The sequence below is a fragment of the Chiloscyllium plagiosum genome, chromosome 14 (assembly GCF_004010195.1).
Source record: "Chiloscyllium plagiosum isolate BGI_BamShark_2017 chromosome 14, ASM401019v2, whole genome shotgun sequence".
In the NCBI taxonomy this organism is placed as follows: Eukaryota; Metazoa; Chordata; class Chondrichthyes; order Orectolobiformes; family Hemiscylliidae; genus Chiloscyllium; species Chiloscyllium plagiosum.
Genome location: NC_057723.1, coordinates 9,558,313 through 9,578,096, shown reverse-complemented (window position 1 = coordinate 9,578,096; position 19,784 = coordinate 9,558,313). Strand labels below are relative to the sequence as shown.

General features: G+C 43.9%; 1 protein-coding gene across 2 annotated transcripts in view; it reads left to right on the top strand.

Moving 5' to 3' along the window:
- The window catches only part of flt4 (fms related receptor tyrosine kinase 4), a 225,652-nt gene that overhangs the window by 186,917 nt on the left and 18,951 nt on the right, over positions 1 to 19,784 (top strand). Inside the window, exons 16-22 of one of the 2 annotated variants that reach the window (XM_043703133.1) lie at positions 1,825 to 1,931; positions 5,496 to 5,631; positions 5,718 to 5,822; positions 11,921 to 12,034; positions 15,595 to 15,683; positions 16,393 to 16,546; positions 17,538 to 17,632. In XM_043703133.1, the coding sequence (XP_043559068.1) occupies positions 1,825 to 1,931; positions 5,496 to 5,631; positions 5,718 to 5,822; positions 11,921 to 12,034; positions 15,595 to 15,683; positions 16,393 to 16,546; positions 17,538 to 17,632 (800 nt within the window). Of the gene's footprint in view, positions 1 to 1,824; positions 1,947 to 5,495; positions 5,632 to 5,717; positions 5,823 to 11,920; positions 12,035 to 15,594; positions 15,684 to 16,392; positions 16,547 to 17,537; positions 17,633 to 19,784 lie in introns of both variants that reach the window. The other variant, XM_043703132.1, reaches the window with a different exon arrangement.

The following is a 19,784-nucleotide window of genomic DNA, read 5'->3' as shown; positions in this document are numbered from 1 at the left end:
TCAACGTCCTGTTGTCTGTTCTGTCTGTTCAGCAGGTTGGCTATTGTTTCTCTGGCTAGGGCTTTGTCAATAGAGGTGAACAGTGCCGTTACGTCGAATGAGACCATGGTTTCTTCCTTGTCTATGTGTATATTTCTGATGATGTCCAAGAATTCCTGTGTTGATTGTATAGAGTGTCTGGATCCGCTGATCAGGTGTTTCAGTTTCTGCTGCAACGAGCACCCGAGCTACAAATCTTCTCACAAACTTTGAAGTCAAGGAACTGTTCAGTAGTCAGGAAAGCTTGTGGTTAGCCCTTTAAATGTTACTTAATTGAAACTCAACAAATTCAATATGGATACCTCCTCAATTTAGAGTCATTAAAACATATAAATAGGCCATTCAACCCATTGTGACCAGGTTAGCTCATTAAAAAAAATTCATACTTCATTCCAAATCTCCCTTTTTATCTATAACCTTACAACCTTCCCCATGCTTGAGTATCTGCCCAGTTGCCTTTAAAAATGACTTCAACAATTAGCGTCCTCTTCTGAGCTAAAACATCACAGCACACACTGTGTTTGAAGACAGACTCTCTCCTCTCCCGTCTAACGTTTCAAGGTAAAGCAGCCCACTTGATGGACACTCTATCCAGTATCTAACATTTACTGTCTGCATCACTGTGTACACACAGTTCCATCAGTGTATACCACTGACAAGGTGCACGACAACAATAATCTTTCATCTGCACCTTCAAGGCCCATGACCTCTCCCAGCTAGAAGGACAGGGCAACAAATACATAGGAACACTACCATCTGTCCTTCCCCTGCAAGCTACTCACCATCCTGACTTGGGACTATATCATTTTCCTTAAGTGTCACTGGGTCAAAATCCTGGAATGACCTCCCTAACAGCATTGTGGGGCTTTTTGCAGCACATGGACTGCAGCGGCTCAAAATGTCGGCTTACCATTGCAGTGATTGTAATGAGGTCAGCTAGGTGGACCCGTAGAATATGGGTTGCCTGGTTGGGGCTGTTAATCTGGTCCAGTCAGGGAGCCTTGGCTGACAGATATAATCAGGAGGGTTGGGCCGTGGAGGGGGTTGTTAGGGCCGACTGCCTGCCCCTCTACCGCGGTTATATCAGAGCCCGAGTGTCTCTGGAGAAGGAGCAATGTCCAGCAACATGCTTGAGCTGTTCAGGGAGAGGTGGGCACCGCAGGGAGTGGAGTGCATTATTTCCCCCTCCAATTCTATTTTGATTTAATCCCTTCCCTTCCCTTCACTGTTTGATCACACAGCATTGCCCTTTAATGTGAAGGGCACTACTTGTCACTGGCCACTCGGGTGTTTCCTTTCTTCCTGGTGGTGGAAACTGAATAAAGATTCGTGCACCTTGTGTCTCTCACTGTGTCTCACACCTGCACACACACAGGTGCTGGGGGAAAGAAAGGAAAAGAAATAGACAGGAGTGTTGGAGGTTCTGTTCACTCTGAGAGTTGGTTCCTGGCGGGAAATAAGTCAGTGTCAGGTACATGTAAATAAATGGTGTCATGGTGATGGGATACTGGCCTCTATGGAGTTATTTCAACCATCACCTTCTCAAAAGCAACTAGGGATGGCCTTGACAATGACACATGAGAAAATAAGAAAGGTCTTTTGCTAATGATTTTGAATTTACGGCCTTGACTTAACTCTTCCTCTCTGCTAAGCAGTCATCATGATAGCCCCATCTTTATAGATGACCTAAACAGTTATTGGGACTTGCAATGGTTTAAATTTTCAACAGAAAGAAGCTTCAAAGAAACTCTCCATTCTAACCTGATCCTTTCCCATTTTAAACAGGAGGTGATGATAAATCAAATATCGAAGTTGTGATCCTGGTTGGAACTGGAGTTATTGCAGTCTTCTTCTGGGTACTCCTCATCCTTATCTTTTGTAATGTCAAGCGGGTAAGATTCCTGGGGGTAAGTTATTCAGTGGGTTTCTCTTTTATTATTGTCGTAACTTTTGACTCAATGTATCATCTCCAGAGCCTTCACACAGTTTGCCAAAACTCCTGAACTGCAGCAAGAGCTCACCCCCTCAAACCAGGGAACTCACCCCCCACCAACCACACCATCAATCAGTCTCTCCTTGCAGCAGTGAGACTCCTCCCTTCCATATTCTCCTGTCCTGCTTTTCCTCCTATCAGTTAAGAAATTCTCATGACAGTGCAAACATTCAAATCAGCAAACTACTCTTTGGAGTGTGATCTGGGTTAGAGTGCAGCAAACCTGTTAGTCATTTTGCAAACAGCAAAATCCCACAACAGTAAGTGATAGATGACCAGACAATCTGTTAATCCGGACAGATATTCCCATTCTGACAGTGTCGGGCTTAGTCAGTATTGTACTGAAAACGTTAACATGGCAATATAGTGACCCCCAGTACCACCTTCCCAATACCTTTCAGTGAGGGTGCGGCACTTCCTCAGCACTGCCCCTCGAGAGTGCGGCATTCTGTCAGTACTGACTCTCTGACAGTGTGGCAATCCCTTAGTACTGACCCTCTGACTGTGCAGCACTCCCTCAGCACTGGCCCTCTGACAGTGCAGCATTCCTTCAGTACTGACCCTCTGACAGTGCAGCACTCCCTCAGTACTGACCCTCTGACAGTGCAGCACACCCTCAGTATTGACCCTCTGACAGTGCAGCACACCCTCAGTACTGACCCTCTGGCAGTGCAGCAACACCCTCAGTATTGACCCTCTGACAGTGCAGCACTCCCTCAGTACTGACCCTCTGACAATTCAGCACACCCTCAGTACTGATCCTCTGACAGTGCAGCACTCCCTTAGTACTGACCCTCTGACAGTGCAGCACACTCTCAGTATTGACCCTCTGACAGTGCAGCACACCCTCAGTACTGACCCTCTGATAGTGCGGCACTCCCTCAGTACTGACCCTCTGACAGTGCGACACTCCCTCAGTACTGACCCTCTGATAGTGCAGCACTCCCTCAGTACTGACCCTCTGACAGTGCAGCACACCCTCAGTACTGACCCTCTGACAGTGCTGCACTCCTTCATTCCTGCGCTGAAGGTGTTATCCTGGATTTTGTGATCATGTCTCTGAATTGGAACTCGAATGCATGACCTCCCAATTCAGAAATAAGAGCACCATCCGCTGAGTTACAGCTGATACAAGGTCAAGCTGAAAACTTTTAAGATCCATATCTACTTCCTGACCTATCTGAACCAGCATTCCGGATTCTGGATATCTGGAGTAAGAAGAGAATGCAGTAGAAATCTCAGTGAGTTTGGCAGCATCTATGGAGAGAGAAGCAGAGTGATGACAAATGATTGAATTGAAACATTAATTGTTTTGTGAGGAAGGAATCTTGATTTTATCTCAAGTTACCCAAACAACTCCCATGACAGTCACCTCTGTCCCTCCATGTGACAGTACCAACCACCCTATACCTCCTGAAAGTGGGTGACGGGGAAACCTATCCTTATCTATCTGTCGGAAAGTCTGTCATTCTTCAGATTGCAGAAGTTCAGATTGCTGCTGTAGGCTGGATGTTTTCACAATGCCACTGTTTATTATGGGAGAAAGTGAGGTCTGCAGATGCTGGAGATCAAAGTTGAAACTTTATTGCTGGAACAGCACAGCAGGTCAGGCAGCATCCAGGGAACAGGAGATTCGACGTTTCGGGCACAGGCCCTTCCTCAGGAATGAGCAGAGAGTGTTCAGCAGGAGAAGATAAAAGGTAGGGAGGAGGGACTTGGAGGAGAGGCGTTGGAAATGTGATAGGTGGAAAGAGGTCAAGGTGAGGGTGATAGGTCGGAGTAGGATGGATCAAGAAGAAGACTGCAGGTCAGGAAGGCGGGCCTGCAGTCTTCTTCTTGTCCTCTCCGCCTCCCTCCTACTCCGACCTATCACCCTCACCTTGTCCTCTTTCCACCTATCACATTTCCAACTCCCCTCCTCCAAGTCCCTCCTCCCTACCTTTTATCTTCTCCTGCTGAACACTCTCTGCTCATTCCTGAGGAAGGGCCTGTGCCCGAAACGTCGAATCTCCTGTTCCCTGGATGCTGCCTAACCTGCTGTGCTGTTCCAGCAATAAAGTTTCAACACTGTTTATTATGAACAATGTACCATAAGGTTCACTAACTATTTAATTGTGGGTTTACTGTTTAACTGATACCAAACCATCTGTTCCTATAATCTGCCAGATTCTTCGCTAGATTAACATATTCCAGCTGCTCTGTTCTGCTGTCAGGCCAGGTCTCAAATGAATGGGAGGAGTTCCCTGGTGTTTCCTTCCTTTGTCCATCAGCTGAGGTTAAAGGGTTAATAGTCAAATATGCTAATTGGCAGCTTACATCATTTGTGATGTAAGAGATCACATGACAGCAGACTCTAGCGAGAGATGATTTTGCATTTGGTCTCCTGCTAAGTTTAGGAGTGTAATAATGAGCAGAAGTTTAAACAAGAATGCTTTCATGCCAACAGCCTAGGCTCTCGTAACCTCTCTCGATTCAGTCAAAGAAATAATCTCTTCAAACACCATTCATCAACATTACAGACTCTTCAGTGAAACCATGACCCCAAACCCTAACCAAGGAGAGGGGGAAACCACCTGTACCTATTAGCCATGAATGCTCTTACTGGATATTAACCCAATATTCAGAGCCACTATATTAGGCTGAATGCAGTGGAGTCCGAACCCTACTGTTCTCACTCGAAGACAGAACCACTATCCCTGGGCTAGCAATCGACTCTGTCCAATTGCCAACCCTTACTGTATGATAGCCAGTTTATGGAGATCTTAGTCCAGTCTCCAGTCAGTAGGAGTGTTTGGAGCCGGGCTTGAACCCTCCCAGGGTGGTGGATGGTGGCCTACTGGTAATGTTACTGAGCCAGTAATCTAGAGGCCCAGGTTAACACTCTGGCAACAAGGATTCAAATCCCACTGTAGCAGTTGGGGGAATGTAGTTAATAAAATCTGGAATATGCACATTGTGTGCCTGAATATTGGTAAAAGGCAATCAAATTCACTAGGCCACGTCTACCTGGTCCTGCCTGGACGTGACTTCAGAACTACAATAACATGGTTGACTCTCAATTGCTGTATGAAATGGACCAGCAGGCCACTTGATTCAAGGGCAATTAGGAACGGGCAACAACACATGATGGCCCACCCGTGATATCCACATCCCACAAAAGAATACAGAAGCAGTGAAACCTCTCAGGTTGCACATGAGTTAAAGATTTACTTCCACCTTACAGAGTTCCTTGTTCCTGGTCACTGCCCTGGCATTCTGCTGTGCATAATTATGCAGAAATTCCATGTTAATGTATGTGATGATCCCAAGGTGCAAAAGCTGCCCTATATTCTGTGGTTAATCTCACGGTGATGTTGGGGGAGCCGGACCTTCAAATCTTTATCAGCAACTTCAATGCTGGAGGAGAAGAAATTTCTTGTGCATTGTAACAGCTAAGAATCTAACGTGATGGTCTCTGTTCCAGACTAGTCCAGCTGATATCAAAACCGGATACTTGTCGATAATCATGGATCCAGATGAGATTCCATTGGATGAGCAGTGCGAGTACCTGCCCTATGATTCCAGCAAGTGGGAGTTCCCCCGGGATAGGCTACGGCTTGGTGAGGTCCTCTCAGCTCCTGCAGACAAGTTGTTTTTACGTAATTAACATGCCGCTAAATCCTCGATTCCCGCTGTGTGCTTTTAGGCAAAACTCTGGGTCATGGGGCATTTGGAAAAGTTGTGGAAGCCTCCGCTTTCGGCATTGACAAAAGCAGCAGCTGTAAGACCGTAGCTGTGAAAATGTTGAAAGGTAAGACTGCACTTCACAAGTAGGGCAGACTTCTGAGGACACTTCTGTTGGGGAAGACGGTGAAATGATGGTAATGTCACTGGACATTAGTATGTCACAGTACTCGGGTTAAAGCAAATTTGATAACTCAGAATCCCTACAGTGTGGAAGCAGGACCTTCGGCCCAACAAATCCACACTGACCCTCCGAAGAATAACCCACCCAGACCGATTTCCCTACTACTCTACATTTACCCCAGACTAATGCACCCAACCTGCGCATCCATGAACATTATGGGCAATTTAGCATGGCCAATTCACCTAACCTGCACGTCTTTGGATTGTGGGAGGAAACCAGAGCATGGGGAGGAGACATGGGGAGAATGTGCAAACTCCACACAGAGAGTCGCCTGAGGTGGGAATTGAACCCAGATTCCTGGCACTGTGAGGCAACAATACAAACCACTGAGCCACCCATGCCACCCAAATGAGCAAGGGTAACATGGAAAATGGATTTGTGGGGTGCATCAGGGATTTCTTAGAGCACTGCGTTGCCGAATCTATCTGGCAACAGGCTACTTTAGATCTAGGAAAGTATAATGAGGTGTGGTCACTAAGAAATCTCAGAGTTATGATCCTGCAGGATGTAGTCTTCACATAATGATAGAATTTAAAATTTAGTTTGCAGGACAGCAAATCAAATCTCAAGCCAGTATCCTTAACTTAAAAGCCAGCAATTAAGAGGTATGAAGAGAGAGTTATTTAAAGTGGGAGAAAACCGACTGAGGGGAAAATCGGTGACAGACATTTCAGCTGATATTTCATAAGAGCTTAGCAAAAATTGATTCCAGTCACAAATGCGTTTCATCCTCCGACATTAAAGGAGGTAGCCACAGAGATAGTGAATACCCTTAATCTTCCAAGAATACTTAGATTCTGGAGAAGTCCCAGAGGATTCGAAAACTGCCAATTTAACATCTTTTGTTAAAAAGGGATGGAGACAAAAAGAGATAATTGTAGGCCAGTTAGCTTGATGTCTGTTATTGAGAAAATGTTAGAGCCCATTATAAAGATTGTAAGAGCAGTGCATTTAGAATACAGAATGTGATCAAGCAGAGTCAGCATGGCTTCATGAAGGGAAAATCACTCCTGACCAATTTATTAGAATTCTTTGAGGAGGTAACAAGCAGGATAGGTAATTTGGTGGCTCAGTGGTTAGCACTGCTGCCTCACAGCACCAGGGACCTGGGTTCGATTCCACCCTTGGAAGACTGTCTGTGTGGAGTTTGCACATTCTCCCTGTGTCTGTGTGGGTTTCTTCCTGGTGTTTTGGTTCTTTCCTACAATCCAAGGATGAGCAGGTCAGGTGGATTGGCGATGGTAAATTTCCCATAGTGTCAAATGTTGTGTAGGCTGGGTGGGTTAGCTCTTCAGATGGTCAGTGTGGACTTGATGGACCGAATGGCCTGATTCCATACTGTAGGGATTCTAAAGGGGAAGTTATGGATGTCATACATTTGAATTTTCAGAAGACGTTTGTGAAGGTGTCACATTAGGCTATTTAACAAGATAGAAGCCCATTGTATTGGAAACAGTATGTTAGCATGGATGGAAGATTTGTTCATGAAAGAAGACAGAGAGTGGGGATAAGGGATGTATTTTCAGGATGGTAACCTATAACTGCTGGAGTGCTGCAGGGATCAGTTCAGGAGCCACAATTATTCACAATATATATTGATGACTTAGATGAGGGAAGTGATTGTACGAGAGCCTAATTTGCAGATGGCACAAAAAATGGGAAGGGAGTTGATGAGGATGACACAAAGTGTCTGCAAAGGGATATAGACAGGTTACGTGACTGGGCAAAACCTTGTCAGATAGATAGTAGCTTCAGGGAGGTGGACAGACCACAGGTATAGTCACGTGGATGGATGACCACCAGAAGAGAGAGGCAGATAGTGCAGGAGTCTCCTTGGCTATCCTGATGCTCAAAACGTCGACTCCCATGCACCTTGGATGCTGCCTGACCTGCTGTGCTTTTCCAGCACCATTCTTTTTGACTTTGGTTATCTTCCTCTAAAATAAGTCTACCTTTTTGGATGCTGTTGGGATGAACCTCTCAGTGGAAAATAGCAGCAGCGGCAGCCAGGTCTTTGGCACCACGAATGGGTGAAGTAGGATACGGCAAAGTCCAAGCAAATAATTGTCATAGAGGACTCTCTAGTCAGGGGCACATACAGGCATTTCTGCAGCTGCAGGTGAAATTCCAGGATGGTTTGTTGCCTCCCTGGTGCCAGAGTCAAGGACCATTGGCCCAGTTGATCAAGATTCGATTGTATTCTTTACCAACCTTCTTCACTGTCCACTATAACACCAATTTTGATGTCATTCACAAACTTACTAACCATGCCTCCTATATTTTCATTCAAATCTCTTATGTAAATGACAAACAGTGGATCCTTGTGGCACACCACTGGTCATAGGCCTCCAGTCTGAACTACAACCCTCTACCACCACCCTCTGTCTCCTACTGTCAAACCAATTTTGAATCCAGTTGGCTAGCTGTCCCTGGATCCCATGTGATCTACCCTTACTAACCAGTCTACCTTGTGGAACCTTGTTGAAGGCCTGGCTAAAGTCCATGTGGACAAGATCTGCCACTCTGTCTTCATTTATCTTCTTGGTCACCTCTTCAAAAAAACTCAACAAGTTTGTCAAACATAATTTCCAACACACAAAGCCATGCTGACTATCTCTAATCAGTCCTTGCCTTTCCAAATGCAAGTCTCTCAGAAACTCGGCCAACAACTTACCCACCACTAGTGTCAGACTCACCAGGCTGTAACTTCTGACTTTTCCTTGCACCCTTTCTTAAACAAAGGCACAACATTAGCCGCTTTTCAGTCTTCTGACATCTCATCCATGATTGTTGATGATACAAATATCTCTGCTGGAGGACCCTGGTAGACACGGATGAGTTGGACCAAAGGGTCTCCTTCCATGCTGTATGACTCTATGATTCTATGACTCTAGATGGAATATAATGAGGGAAAGAGTGAAGTTACGTACTTTGATAGTTAATATCAAAAGGCAGACTGTTAATTAAATGGAGAGCTATTTCAAAAGTTGCAGTTCAGAGGTAACTGGGTGTTATTGTGCAAGAAACACAAAACTTCACCATGTCACAGAGCCATAGAGATGTACAGCACAGAAACAGATCCTTTGGTCCAACTCGTCCATGCTGACCAGATATCCCAATCCAATCTAGTCCCATTTTCCAGTATTTGGCCCAAATCCCTCTAAATCTTTCCTATTTGTATACTCATCCAAATGCCTTTTAAATGTTGTAATTGTACCAGTCTCCACCACTTCCTCTGGCAGCTCATTCCATATATGTACCACCCTCTGCATGAAAAGGTTACCCTTTAGGTCTCTTTTTTTATCTTTCCCCTTTCACCCTAAACCTATGCCCTCTAGTTCTGGACTCCCCACCCCAGGCAAAGACCTTGTCTATTTATCCTATCCCTGCCCCTCATGATTTTAAACCTCTATAAGGTCACCACTCAGCTTTTGATACTCCAGGGAAAACAGCCCCAGTCTATTCAGTGTCAATATTCTTGTAAACCCTTTCTGAACCCTTTCAGGTTTCACAACATCTTTCTGATAGGAAGGAGACTAGAATTGCATGCAATATTCTAACCCCTCAACTGTATCTACCTAGCTCCTCAACATATTGCTCAAATCCGCTTATCCACCTTTTCCCCAAATCTCTCGACCCCACCTGCCAGCTAATGTTCTTTAAGGAAGGATTCCTGCTGCCTTGCTCCAATCTGAGTCAACACTCTCTGAAGTTACTTCACAAGACTCTTACATTTATATCTAAAACAAACACGGCAAATACTGGAGAAGCTCAGCAGGTCTTGCAGCATCTGTAGAGAGAAAAACAGAATTGATGTTTGAGTCTGGTGTGATTCTTCTTCAAAAACGTCTTCAGGGGTTCTGAAGAAGTTGCACCACACTGGAAATGTTAACTTTATTTCTCTCCACAGATGCTGCCCAACCCCTTCAGCTTCTCCAGTATTCTGTGTTTGTTTCAGATTTCCTGCACTTCCAACTTCCCCGTTAGCAGTGAAGGATGAGTAATAATTGCACGTTTTGCTAGTGACACCCACACCTTGAATGTAAATAATTTTTAGAGACCATTGTTTACATTTTAACACATTCACTATAGAATCCCTATAGTGTGGAAGCAGGCCATTCAGCCTAAACAGTCTACACCATCCCTCCAAACAGCATCCCACCCAGACCCACTCCCCTACCCTAACCCTGTGACCCTGCACTTCCCGTGGCTAATCTACCTAGCCTGCACATCGCTGGACATTATGGATAATCTCCCATGGCCACTCAATCTAACCTGCACATCTTTGCACTATGGGAGGAAACTAGAGCAGCCAGAGGAAACTCACACAGACACAGGGAGAATGTGCAAACTCCACACAGACAGTCGCCCGAGGCTGGAATCGAACCTGGGTGTCTGGCGCTGTGAGGCAGCAGTGGTAACCACTGAGCAACTGTGCCAACCCAGTCAAATAGAAATAGCAGAGAATAGACATTCCACTGCCGTTAGTGGCTGAATGAATTAATCCAGTCTGTGGGAAAGTCAGGTCTTCACCTTTGCTCAAAAAGGAACAGCTGGTGAATAGAATTTCATATTTGCAGAATCGGAATCAGAATTTATATAGGTAAATACTACTGGGAGTTCTATTTTCTATCCTTATTCTCAGAATTTGGGTGTCACAGCCTAGGTCAGCATACATTGTCCATCAAAAACTGTCCTTGGAAGTCACCTTCAATAATGACTATACTCCACATGGTGTACAGACACACAGTTCTGTTAGGGAAGGGTCATGTTTTGATACAGTGACAGTGAAGGAATGGCAGTACATTTCCAAGTCACGATGATGTGTGGCTAGGAGGAGAATTTGCAGGTAGTGATAGTCCCAATGTTATGGAGCAGGCCAGACCCCTCAAAACGTTTCAAGAAGGTAGCCCAGACCCTAACTTTGCTCATTGTTTTAAGCAGGTGTAAATGAACATTCCAGGAAGGATGCAGCTGGTCAAACCACTTTGTTTTAAACAAAACAGAATTTATTTACAAGATTACTGAATGAAACACAAATAACGAAAACAGAATACTGAATAACCTATCCTATCTGAAAACCCAACAGACCCAATTTAATGATGCTGTTTCAAATACTTGCAACAATTCCCATAACCACCCCTTGACACAAAAGGAAAAATCAAACACAGGATCTTACAGGATTGAAGTCAGAGAGAGAGTACCAGCATGGACCTGCTTCTGTGGATCCAGCAGCCTTTCTTCACATTACTGCTAAATATAAACCAAACCAGAGAAAAGCTGAGCTGGGAGAACTGACCACTCCCTTTCATTGTACAATTGTTCCTTGTTTAAAACTTGAAAACCTTCTACCTGAGGCAGTATCTGGTAGCTGTTATCAAATTGGCCCTAAAAGATCCTTCACCTTCAGATTTTTCAGAATCTGTGTCATTTATGACTTCTCTGGAAAAAAGCCAAGGACAGCACCACCCTGTTAAAGGAGCAGTTTCATCACACCATGAATCTGCTGTCCTTGTCCTTCTGGGTGGTAGAGGTTGCATATTTGGAAGATGCTGGCAAGGAGCCTTGCCGAGTTCCTGGATTGCATCTTGTAGATGGTACACAGTGCTGCTAACACAGTGGTGGAGGGAGTGAATGTTTTAGGTGGTGGATGTGGTGCCAGTCAAATAGGCTACTTGGACCTAAATGGTGTCCAGCCTCTTGCATGTTATTGGAATTGCGATTATCCAGACAAATGTGGAGTATTTCATCACACTCCTGACTTATTCCTTGTAGGTGGTGAATAGACTTTGTGGAGTTAATATTTAGGAGGTGAGTTACTTACCACAGAATTCCCAGTAATCTCATGGCCACAGTATTGATCATAGACTGAACATAGCATGATAAATAGCAGAGTGGGAAGCAGTAGGTGGAAATTCTCTGTGGAGGGTAGTGCTGGTACATTTTCAGGTTAATACGGATATGAACTGTCTGTTGTCTAGATGGAGCCACAGCAAATGAACACAAGGCACTGATGTCAGAACTGAAGATTCTCATTCACATTGGAAACCACCTCAACGTTGTTAATCTCCTGGGAGCCTGCACCAAAGCAAATGGTAAGCAGTGACATGAGGAGTCATTGTGTTAGCGTGTGTGACCTGTCAATGGGGGCGTGACATATATCCATCTGCATTTCTTCACATTGTTCACCCCTGCCCTGTTAACAATCAGGCTGGGCTTACTGACCCACATTGGCTTCCAGTCCAGCAACACATGGGTTTTTTAATTCTCGGATGTTCTTAGATTCCTCTTGCCACCTCCTCTATTTCAGAAATAATGCCAAAAGCTCTGAGCTATCTGTGCTCCTGTAATTCTGACATCTTGCACGTCCCTGATTTTAATCACTTGGCCATGCCTTGGACTCCCAAGGCAAAAATTCTGAAATTGCTTCCCTGAACCTCTCTGCCTCGCTATCCCACTCTTCATCTTTAAGACACTTCCTGTTACTTAGATATTGGGTTTTCAGGCACCTGCCGTAATGTCACCTTATGCCAAATCTGTTTGATTAATGCTCCTGTCAAGTGCCTTGGGCTATTTTATGACATTAAAGCTGTTATATAAATGCTTGTTGTACTTGGTATAATAAATCAGGCATTCCCTGTAATTTCAACATGGAAAAGTTAATCCAAACTCATCAGCACATTACCAACTGGCCTGGTTTAGTTGATGATTACATCATAATTTTACACCCAAGATGGCACCAGATTTTCCATTAACTTCACAATTTTTGAGGAAGAGAGTTCCAGATTTTTATGTGTGAAAAATGCTTTCTGACGTCACCTGTGAACAGTCCAGAATAACCTGAGTTCTGACCAAAGGTCACGGGACTTGAAACTAGAACTCTGTTTTGTCCTCTATAGATGCTGCCAGACTTGCTCTGGTTCTTTGACATTCTGTTTTTGCTTTTAATCATAGGTTTAGCCGAACTATGCCACGGTTCTGTCTTGAAAAACCCTGGGGAAAAGTACTTGAAAAACTCCATGAACTAAACAGCTTCTGTAGTGCTGTTACAAGTCTCTCACTGTGACTCCCACCCTCCACTAAGACTCAGGTCTTTCGCCACCACCCTCACCTTTGCCCCCCAGCTCCATCACTGTCAATAATACCCTCTTTCCTTACATAGGTTTTGGCGCTACCATCCCTTCTGCCTCAAATCCTCATCAGGTTAATACCTGTGAGTACGGAAAATTGTATAGTATTGTGTTCCCAGTGGATAATATTGGCCTGCTCTTTTTAACCCACCACTTGATTGCTTGCTTGCAAGAAAGTGGGAATTTGCATTGCTGCAAATGTGTGTGTGTGTGTGTGTTTGCAAGAGAGAGACTGGGTGTGTGATTTTACTGATGGAGAAGTGAATTATTTAATCTCACATAGCAAGACCAAGCACCCTTCCAAAAACTCACTGTGTAAAACAATCGACCAGTGTTTCTATAATGTCAGAATTATTGTCAAAAGTGTCATTGCTGAGACCACTGAGTGTAGGAGGTGGTACGTCATGTTGAGGTTGTATGGAACTTTGGTGAAGCCTCTTCTGGAGTACTGTGTCAACATCTGTTCACCCTGTTATATGAACGATATTATTAAACTGGAGAGGGTTCAGAAAAGATTTACCAGGATGTTGGGCATCATGGGCATTGTCAGCCCACATCTTCAGCAGTTTGCTCAGTACCACTTCTCTGGTGTTTGTAGTTATCCTGATTTTTTTCCCTTCCTCCCATCTCTTGAGTTAACACTGCTTCTGAGATGTTAATTATATCCATTATAATTAAGACTCATGCAAAGTACCTGTCCAATTTATCTTCCCCTATTTTCCATTATTAATTCTCCAATCTCACTTCTATAGGACTGCTGCTCATTTTGTTTGTTCATTTCTTCTTTGAATGTTTATAGAAACACCGACTAATTGTTTTTATACTTTTGACTCGCTTTTTCTCATGCTTTATTTTTTCTCACCTTATTAATTTTTGGTATTTCTTCGCTGTTTGTTTTATTCTGTCCAGTCCTCTTTCACAATGAAATGCTTTTTCTTTAAGTTTGATGCTATCTTTAACATTTCTGATTAATCATGGATTGTCCATCTATGCCTTGGGATTGTGAGAACTGGTTGACAGCATCAGCTAATGATGGGTGAGGTTTCAAGATACATCCTGTCCTTTTAAATGCATCTACTAATTATTCTCAGGGAGTCAATAATCATCGTTTGTTGGACTTCACATTGAATCTTATTTGAACAGAGGTTTTGTTATTAGTAATGAGTGGCTGTGTGATCCGGTTATATCCAACTCCTTCACAAATTATTTATTGCCTTCCAATTCTGGTGAGCTAGATCAAAACTTTGCTTCCTTTTCTGATGAGAACCTGGAATAATAGCATATATTCATTTAAATATTGCTTCATACCACAACATTCCATTGAAACCTATTCATGTGATGAAAATGTTTTCATCAGGGAAAGGTATTGTGGCCTTTAATGGAGTACGACATAAAGTTACCTGAATGATATCTAAACTCCAAGGGTTAAATTTGCAAGGATGGATGCAAACTAGGATTATTTTGACTAACATTTAAAAATTTAAAAGAATGATTTGTTCAGAGTTTTCAACATATTAAGATGAACAGACAGGGTTAATTAAGATGAATCATATCTGTTAGTTGGGGGGTCTATGATGAAGAATCAAAAAGTTAGCACTGCTGTGTCACAGTCCCAGGTTCGATTCCAACCTCGGGTGACTGTCTGTGTGGAGTTTGCACATTCTCCCCGTGTCTGCGTGGGTTTCCTCCGGGTGCTCCGGTTTCCTCCCACAGTCACAAAGATGTGCAGGTCAGGTGAATTGACCATGCTAAATTGCTCATAGTGTTAGGTACGCTAGTCAGAGGGAAATGGGTCTGGATGGGTTATTGTTTGGAGGGTCGGTGTGGACTGGTTGGAATCTAATCTTTTTCCCAGAATTCAAATGTCTACTACTAGGGGGCATGCATTTCAGATGAGAGGGGGAAATTTCAAAGGAGATGTGAAGGACAAGTTTTTTTTAAATACAGAGAGCAATAGGAATCTGGAACACACTGCCAGGGATGGTGGTGGAGGCAGATACGATAGGGGGAGTTTAGAGGTAGCGGAAATGACGGCGGATGATGCGCTGTACATGGAGATTGGTGGGGTGGTAGGTGACTTTTAGGTAAGCACATGAATATGCAAGGAATGGAGGTGTATGGACCAAGAACAGGCAGAAGGAGTTTGTTTAACTTGGCATCATGTTTGGCTAACACCATGGGCCGAAAGGCCTGTTCCTGTGCTATACTGTTTTATATTCTATCTCAGGGGTGAAATTAGGAAACATGTCTGCAGACAATACGTGGCAGCAGTTGATGCGAGATGAATTGTTACTTTTAGAATTGAGATTAATAGATTTCTGTAAATCAATTTCAATCAGAGTTCAGGAGTCAGGCCACAGGTCATCCATGGTCTCACTGAGTTTTGGAATAGGCTCATAAGCTGTTCTTCTTATCATCCTTCTTAGCTCCTAAAATGTCTAAAGTTGGCAAAATTATGCTAGGATTGAGAAGCAGGCTGCAGTATTGTGGGTGACATTGACACCACTTACTTTGTACCGTTTCAGGTCCTTTGATGGTGATTGTCGAATACTGCAAATATGGAAACCTTTCGAATTATTTGAGGAGCAAACGTGAAGATTTTATCCCATATAGGGTAATGTTACTACACATGCTGTCCCCTCCATCTCCCTGTAACATCACTGTGCCAATAAAAGACCAATTTCCAGTCTTCATCTTCATCCTTTACCAAGACCCCAAAACCCCTTAGCTTTCTTGGATCTCCCACCCTCCATTAGGCAATGGTATTTTCTTTTGCCTTTACTCTCTTGTGTAATTTAGGGCATCATTAACAAAGCCAGAATTACTTCTCCAGTTCTTGAGCTGAATAAGTTTGCTCAAGCATTTCGGAGAACAGTCGGTAATCACTGGAGTAAGACAGTCATGTAAGGACAACAGATTTCCCTCCCTAATGGACATCAGTGTACCAGATGGCCTTTTACAATCATTAACAATGATTTCATGGTCATCTAGCTGAAACTATCTTATAATTCCAGATTCATCAACCAAGTGTAAATCCCACCAGCTGCAGCGGGACCCATGTCCCCACAGCCTTAACCTGGGCCTCTGGATTCATAGTCCAGTGACCTTACTGCTATTCCCCCTTTTTGAGGAATATGGAGCAAAGCTGAGGTATGAATCGACCATGTTCTAATTCAGTAGCAGAACAGGATTGAGGGGCTGAATGGTCTGTTTTGTCTCCTCATGTTCCTAATCCTAATCCCAGGAACGTTTGATGGTACAGTGTGGAGGTACTCTCTGTTCCTGATCTCCCTAGGTGTGACTAAGTTACTGTTGTGCTGCAGGACCGTGCTCCAAAAATGAGGAATCAGGTGATCTCAATGGTGGAAGTAGTGAAAGGACTGGACAACAGGAGTCAGGCATGTCCCAGTGAGAATGCAATCTGTAAGCGAACAGCTGTGGAGAAAATCCTTTGTCATCCTGAGGAGCTGGTGGAAGGTGAGAATCACTGACTGTCTGTCTGTTTTAAGTTATCAAGCATTAGAATTGTGTTGAAAAACTTTGAAGGTGAATTAAAAGAAGACTTACCCAGGGATACCATTCCTTATTATGAAAGGCTCAAATCCAAAATTCATGAAAATGGAAAAATTGAGAAAACTTTCCAAACCAATGGGTGGTCAAGTAACCAGGACGAGAGATAAACAGAATGAAGTGACAATTGGATTGTTTCTGATGGAAGAGGTGTTTGAGGAACATGGGGAAAATGTGGGTAGTTGGCAAGGCTAATATTTATTTCATATCCTAATCACCGTTGTGTAAGTGCTGGTGAGTCACTTACAAGCAAGTAGGTTGCTAGGCCAATCCAGTGGGCAGTTAAGAATAATCCATATTGGTGTGAATCTAAAGTTTCAGGTGGGCCAGACTGTGTGCGTCAGGATAATAGATTTCCTCCTCTGAACTGTAATAGTGAACCAGATGGTTTTTGCAATAACAGATTCCTGGTCAGTAATAATAAGACAAGTATTTTCTTTCAGAGGTAAATTTGACTTTGAATTTTTCCAGCGGCTAAGGAGGGTGGGGGGTGGTTGGACTCAGTATTTATTACTCTGGGTCTCTGGATTACTAGTCTATTAATTTAACCTGGGTAAGTGGGATTGAGGAAGACGGAAAGAAGGTCGAGATACTGGGTTGAAGGCTACGAGAAGGAATTCAGGAAGCGGAGTAGAGGAAAGTGGGGATGTGGGCTTGAGGATTATGGGGAGAGAGTGGGGTTGCGGGATATGGAGAGGTGGCCAAGAAGTAGGGTTGAGGGAAATGAGAGGAAGGTGGCAAGGTGGTTTGTAAGATTGATAACTCAGTGTTGTAATAGAGAACCATATTGTTCCCATATGGGCTGGGCAGTGTTCAGCATTGTGACCTAGGCCTTCTGGACTTGAACTTCCTGGATGTGCCTAAATAAAGACAAGACCTTCCATTTTCCCTCTAACAGTTGACGACCTCTGGCAATGCCCTCTGACCTTAGTGGACCTTATCTGCTACAGCTTCCAAGTTGCTCGTGGGATGGAGTTCCTGGCATCTAGAAAGGTGAGGTTTCCAAATTTGTCGCTGATGTCAGCATGGTTCTGTGGACATTGACCAGGTTCTGTTACTTCACCCAGGTACCTTACCTGGCCTACACTGATCTGTAGCTATTTCCAAAGGAAATGAGAAAAGTACTTGAAGAAAGATTGAGGTGTTTGGGGAAAGAGCAGAGAGAGATCACCAATGAGTCGGCATGGACAGAATGGGCAAATGGTCTCCAGATATTACTGTGCTTTAATATTGTATGATTTGAGTATTAGGCTATAGGAATAATTGCAGGTGCTCAGTGGCAACATTAATACACAATCCCCTTGCTGCAGGGTTCACAAAAAAGTAATCAGGAGCAGGAACAGTCAGCAGCCAGCAGTATAGCTCAGTGCTGCTGGGTCTCATTCTTCTAGCAAGTATCGATTTTATTTGGGGCATTTTACAAGTGATCTTCACACCAAAAACTGTTTAATTGGCTGTCTAGCACTTTCAAATGCCTTGAGGCCATGAAAGGCACTGAACATAATCTTTCCATCATTCCTTTCTTCCTTCTCTCCTTTCTGTTGTGTGCATTTGCAAATTTCTTAGTGGTTTGACTTGCTTAGTCAGAGAAGAGACTTTTGCATAACCCTTCATTGCCCCCTACTGTTAGTTGTAGAAAACACATGAAGATACAGAGGGGGAAATTACTCCAGCCTATCTGACTTGCTTTTGTTGAAGAATATTGCTCATTCGGGACAACAATAATTTGAAAGTACTGCCGCTGTCTGAGACCATCTACTTTGAGGGAATAACTATCTCCCAACTTCCCAAAGTCTGTCCACCAACTACAAGGCAGAAGTCAGGGGTGTGATGGAATACTTATCTAGATCAGTACAGCTCCAATAACACTCAAGAAGCTCAACGCAGTCCAACACAAAGCAGCCTGCTTACCACCATCTTCAATACCTACCAACATTGGTCTTGTCCGAGTCCTACAAGTATTGGAAGCCCCTTTAGCTCTCCTCACTGACTCACCAGAGACACTGCCATCCACTGGACTCTGCTCTGCTACACAACTGAGCTCCCATTTGGCGATGGGATCCTAGACTGTTTGTCAAGTGAGCAGAGAAGCAGCTCAGAATTTCACCTCACCGTGACCTTGCCCCAAAGAGGGAAGTGATTTTAATATCCAGCAGAGTGTTCACCTCCCTGTGCCGAAGAATCCAAACCTTGTTTGCTTTCTGTTGTTGTCTTCATTGCACTACCCTTTGATGGATGTTCACGATCAATGACTTGGAGCAAAGTTGAGTGAACAAAGCTACATCAGGCTGAAAAGCTTGAGTAATGAACACACTTTAAAATTGTAAGGCAGTGAGCCATTTCACCCAGCAGAGCCAATGTTTATGCTTGACACAAGTCCATAAGACCATAAGACATAGGAGTGGAATTGAGGCCATTCGGCCCATTGAGTCCACTCTGCCATTCAATCATGGCTGATGGGCATTTCAACGCCACTTACCCGCACTCTCCCCATAGCCCTTAATTCTTTGCAAGATCAAAAATTTATCAATCTCTGCCTTGAAGTCACCCAATGTCCCAGCCTCCACTGCACTCCATGGCAATGAAGTCACCTCCTACCTTCAATGTATTTGTTTTATTCCTTTCTCCCTCAACTGCTCCTTGTGCTGGTGTATTCCACATTCTCACCACTCTCTGAGTAAAGATGTTTCTCCTGTAACTCCTATTGGATTTAAAAAAGACATGAGGTGCACATTTTCTACATAGAGGCCAATTTCAGCTCCTGATTTAACTTACATCCGACATCCAGACTACTGTTTGGGGGCCTGTAGATGACTCCCAAGAGGGTCTTTTTACCCTTGGTATTTCGAAGCTCTATCCACACTGACTCTACATCTCCTGATTCTCGGTCCCCCCGCGCAAGGGACTGAATATCATCCCTTACTAACAAGGCCACCCCACCCCCTCTGCCCGTCAGTCTGTCCTTACGATAGCACGTGTAGCCTTGAATATTCATTTCCCAGGCCCTGTCCACTTGAAGCCACGTCTCAGTTATCCCCACAATATCGTATCTGCCAATTTCCAAAAGAGCCTCAAGCTCATCCATCTTATGTCTAATACTTCGTGCATTCATGTATAGTATTTTTAATTTGTTACTATCCTCACC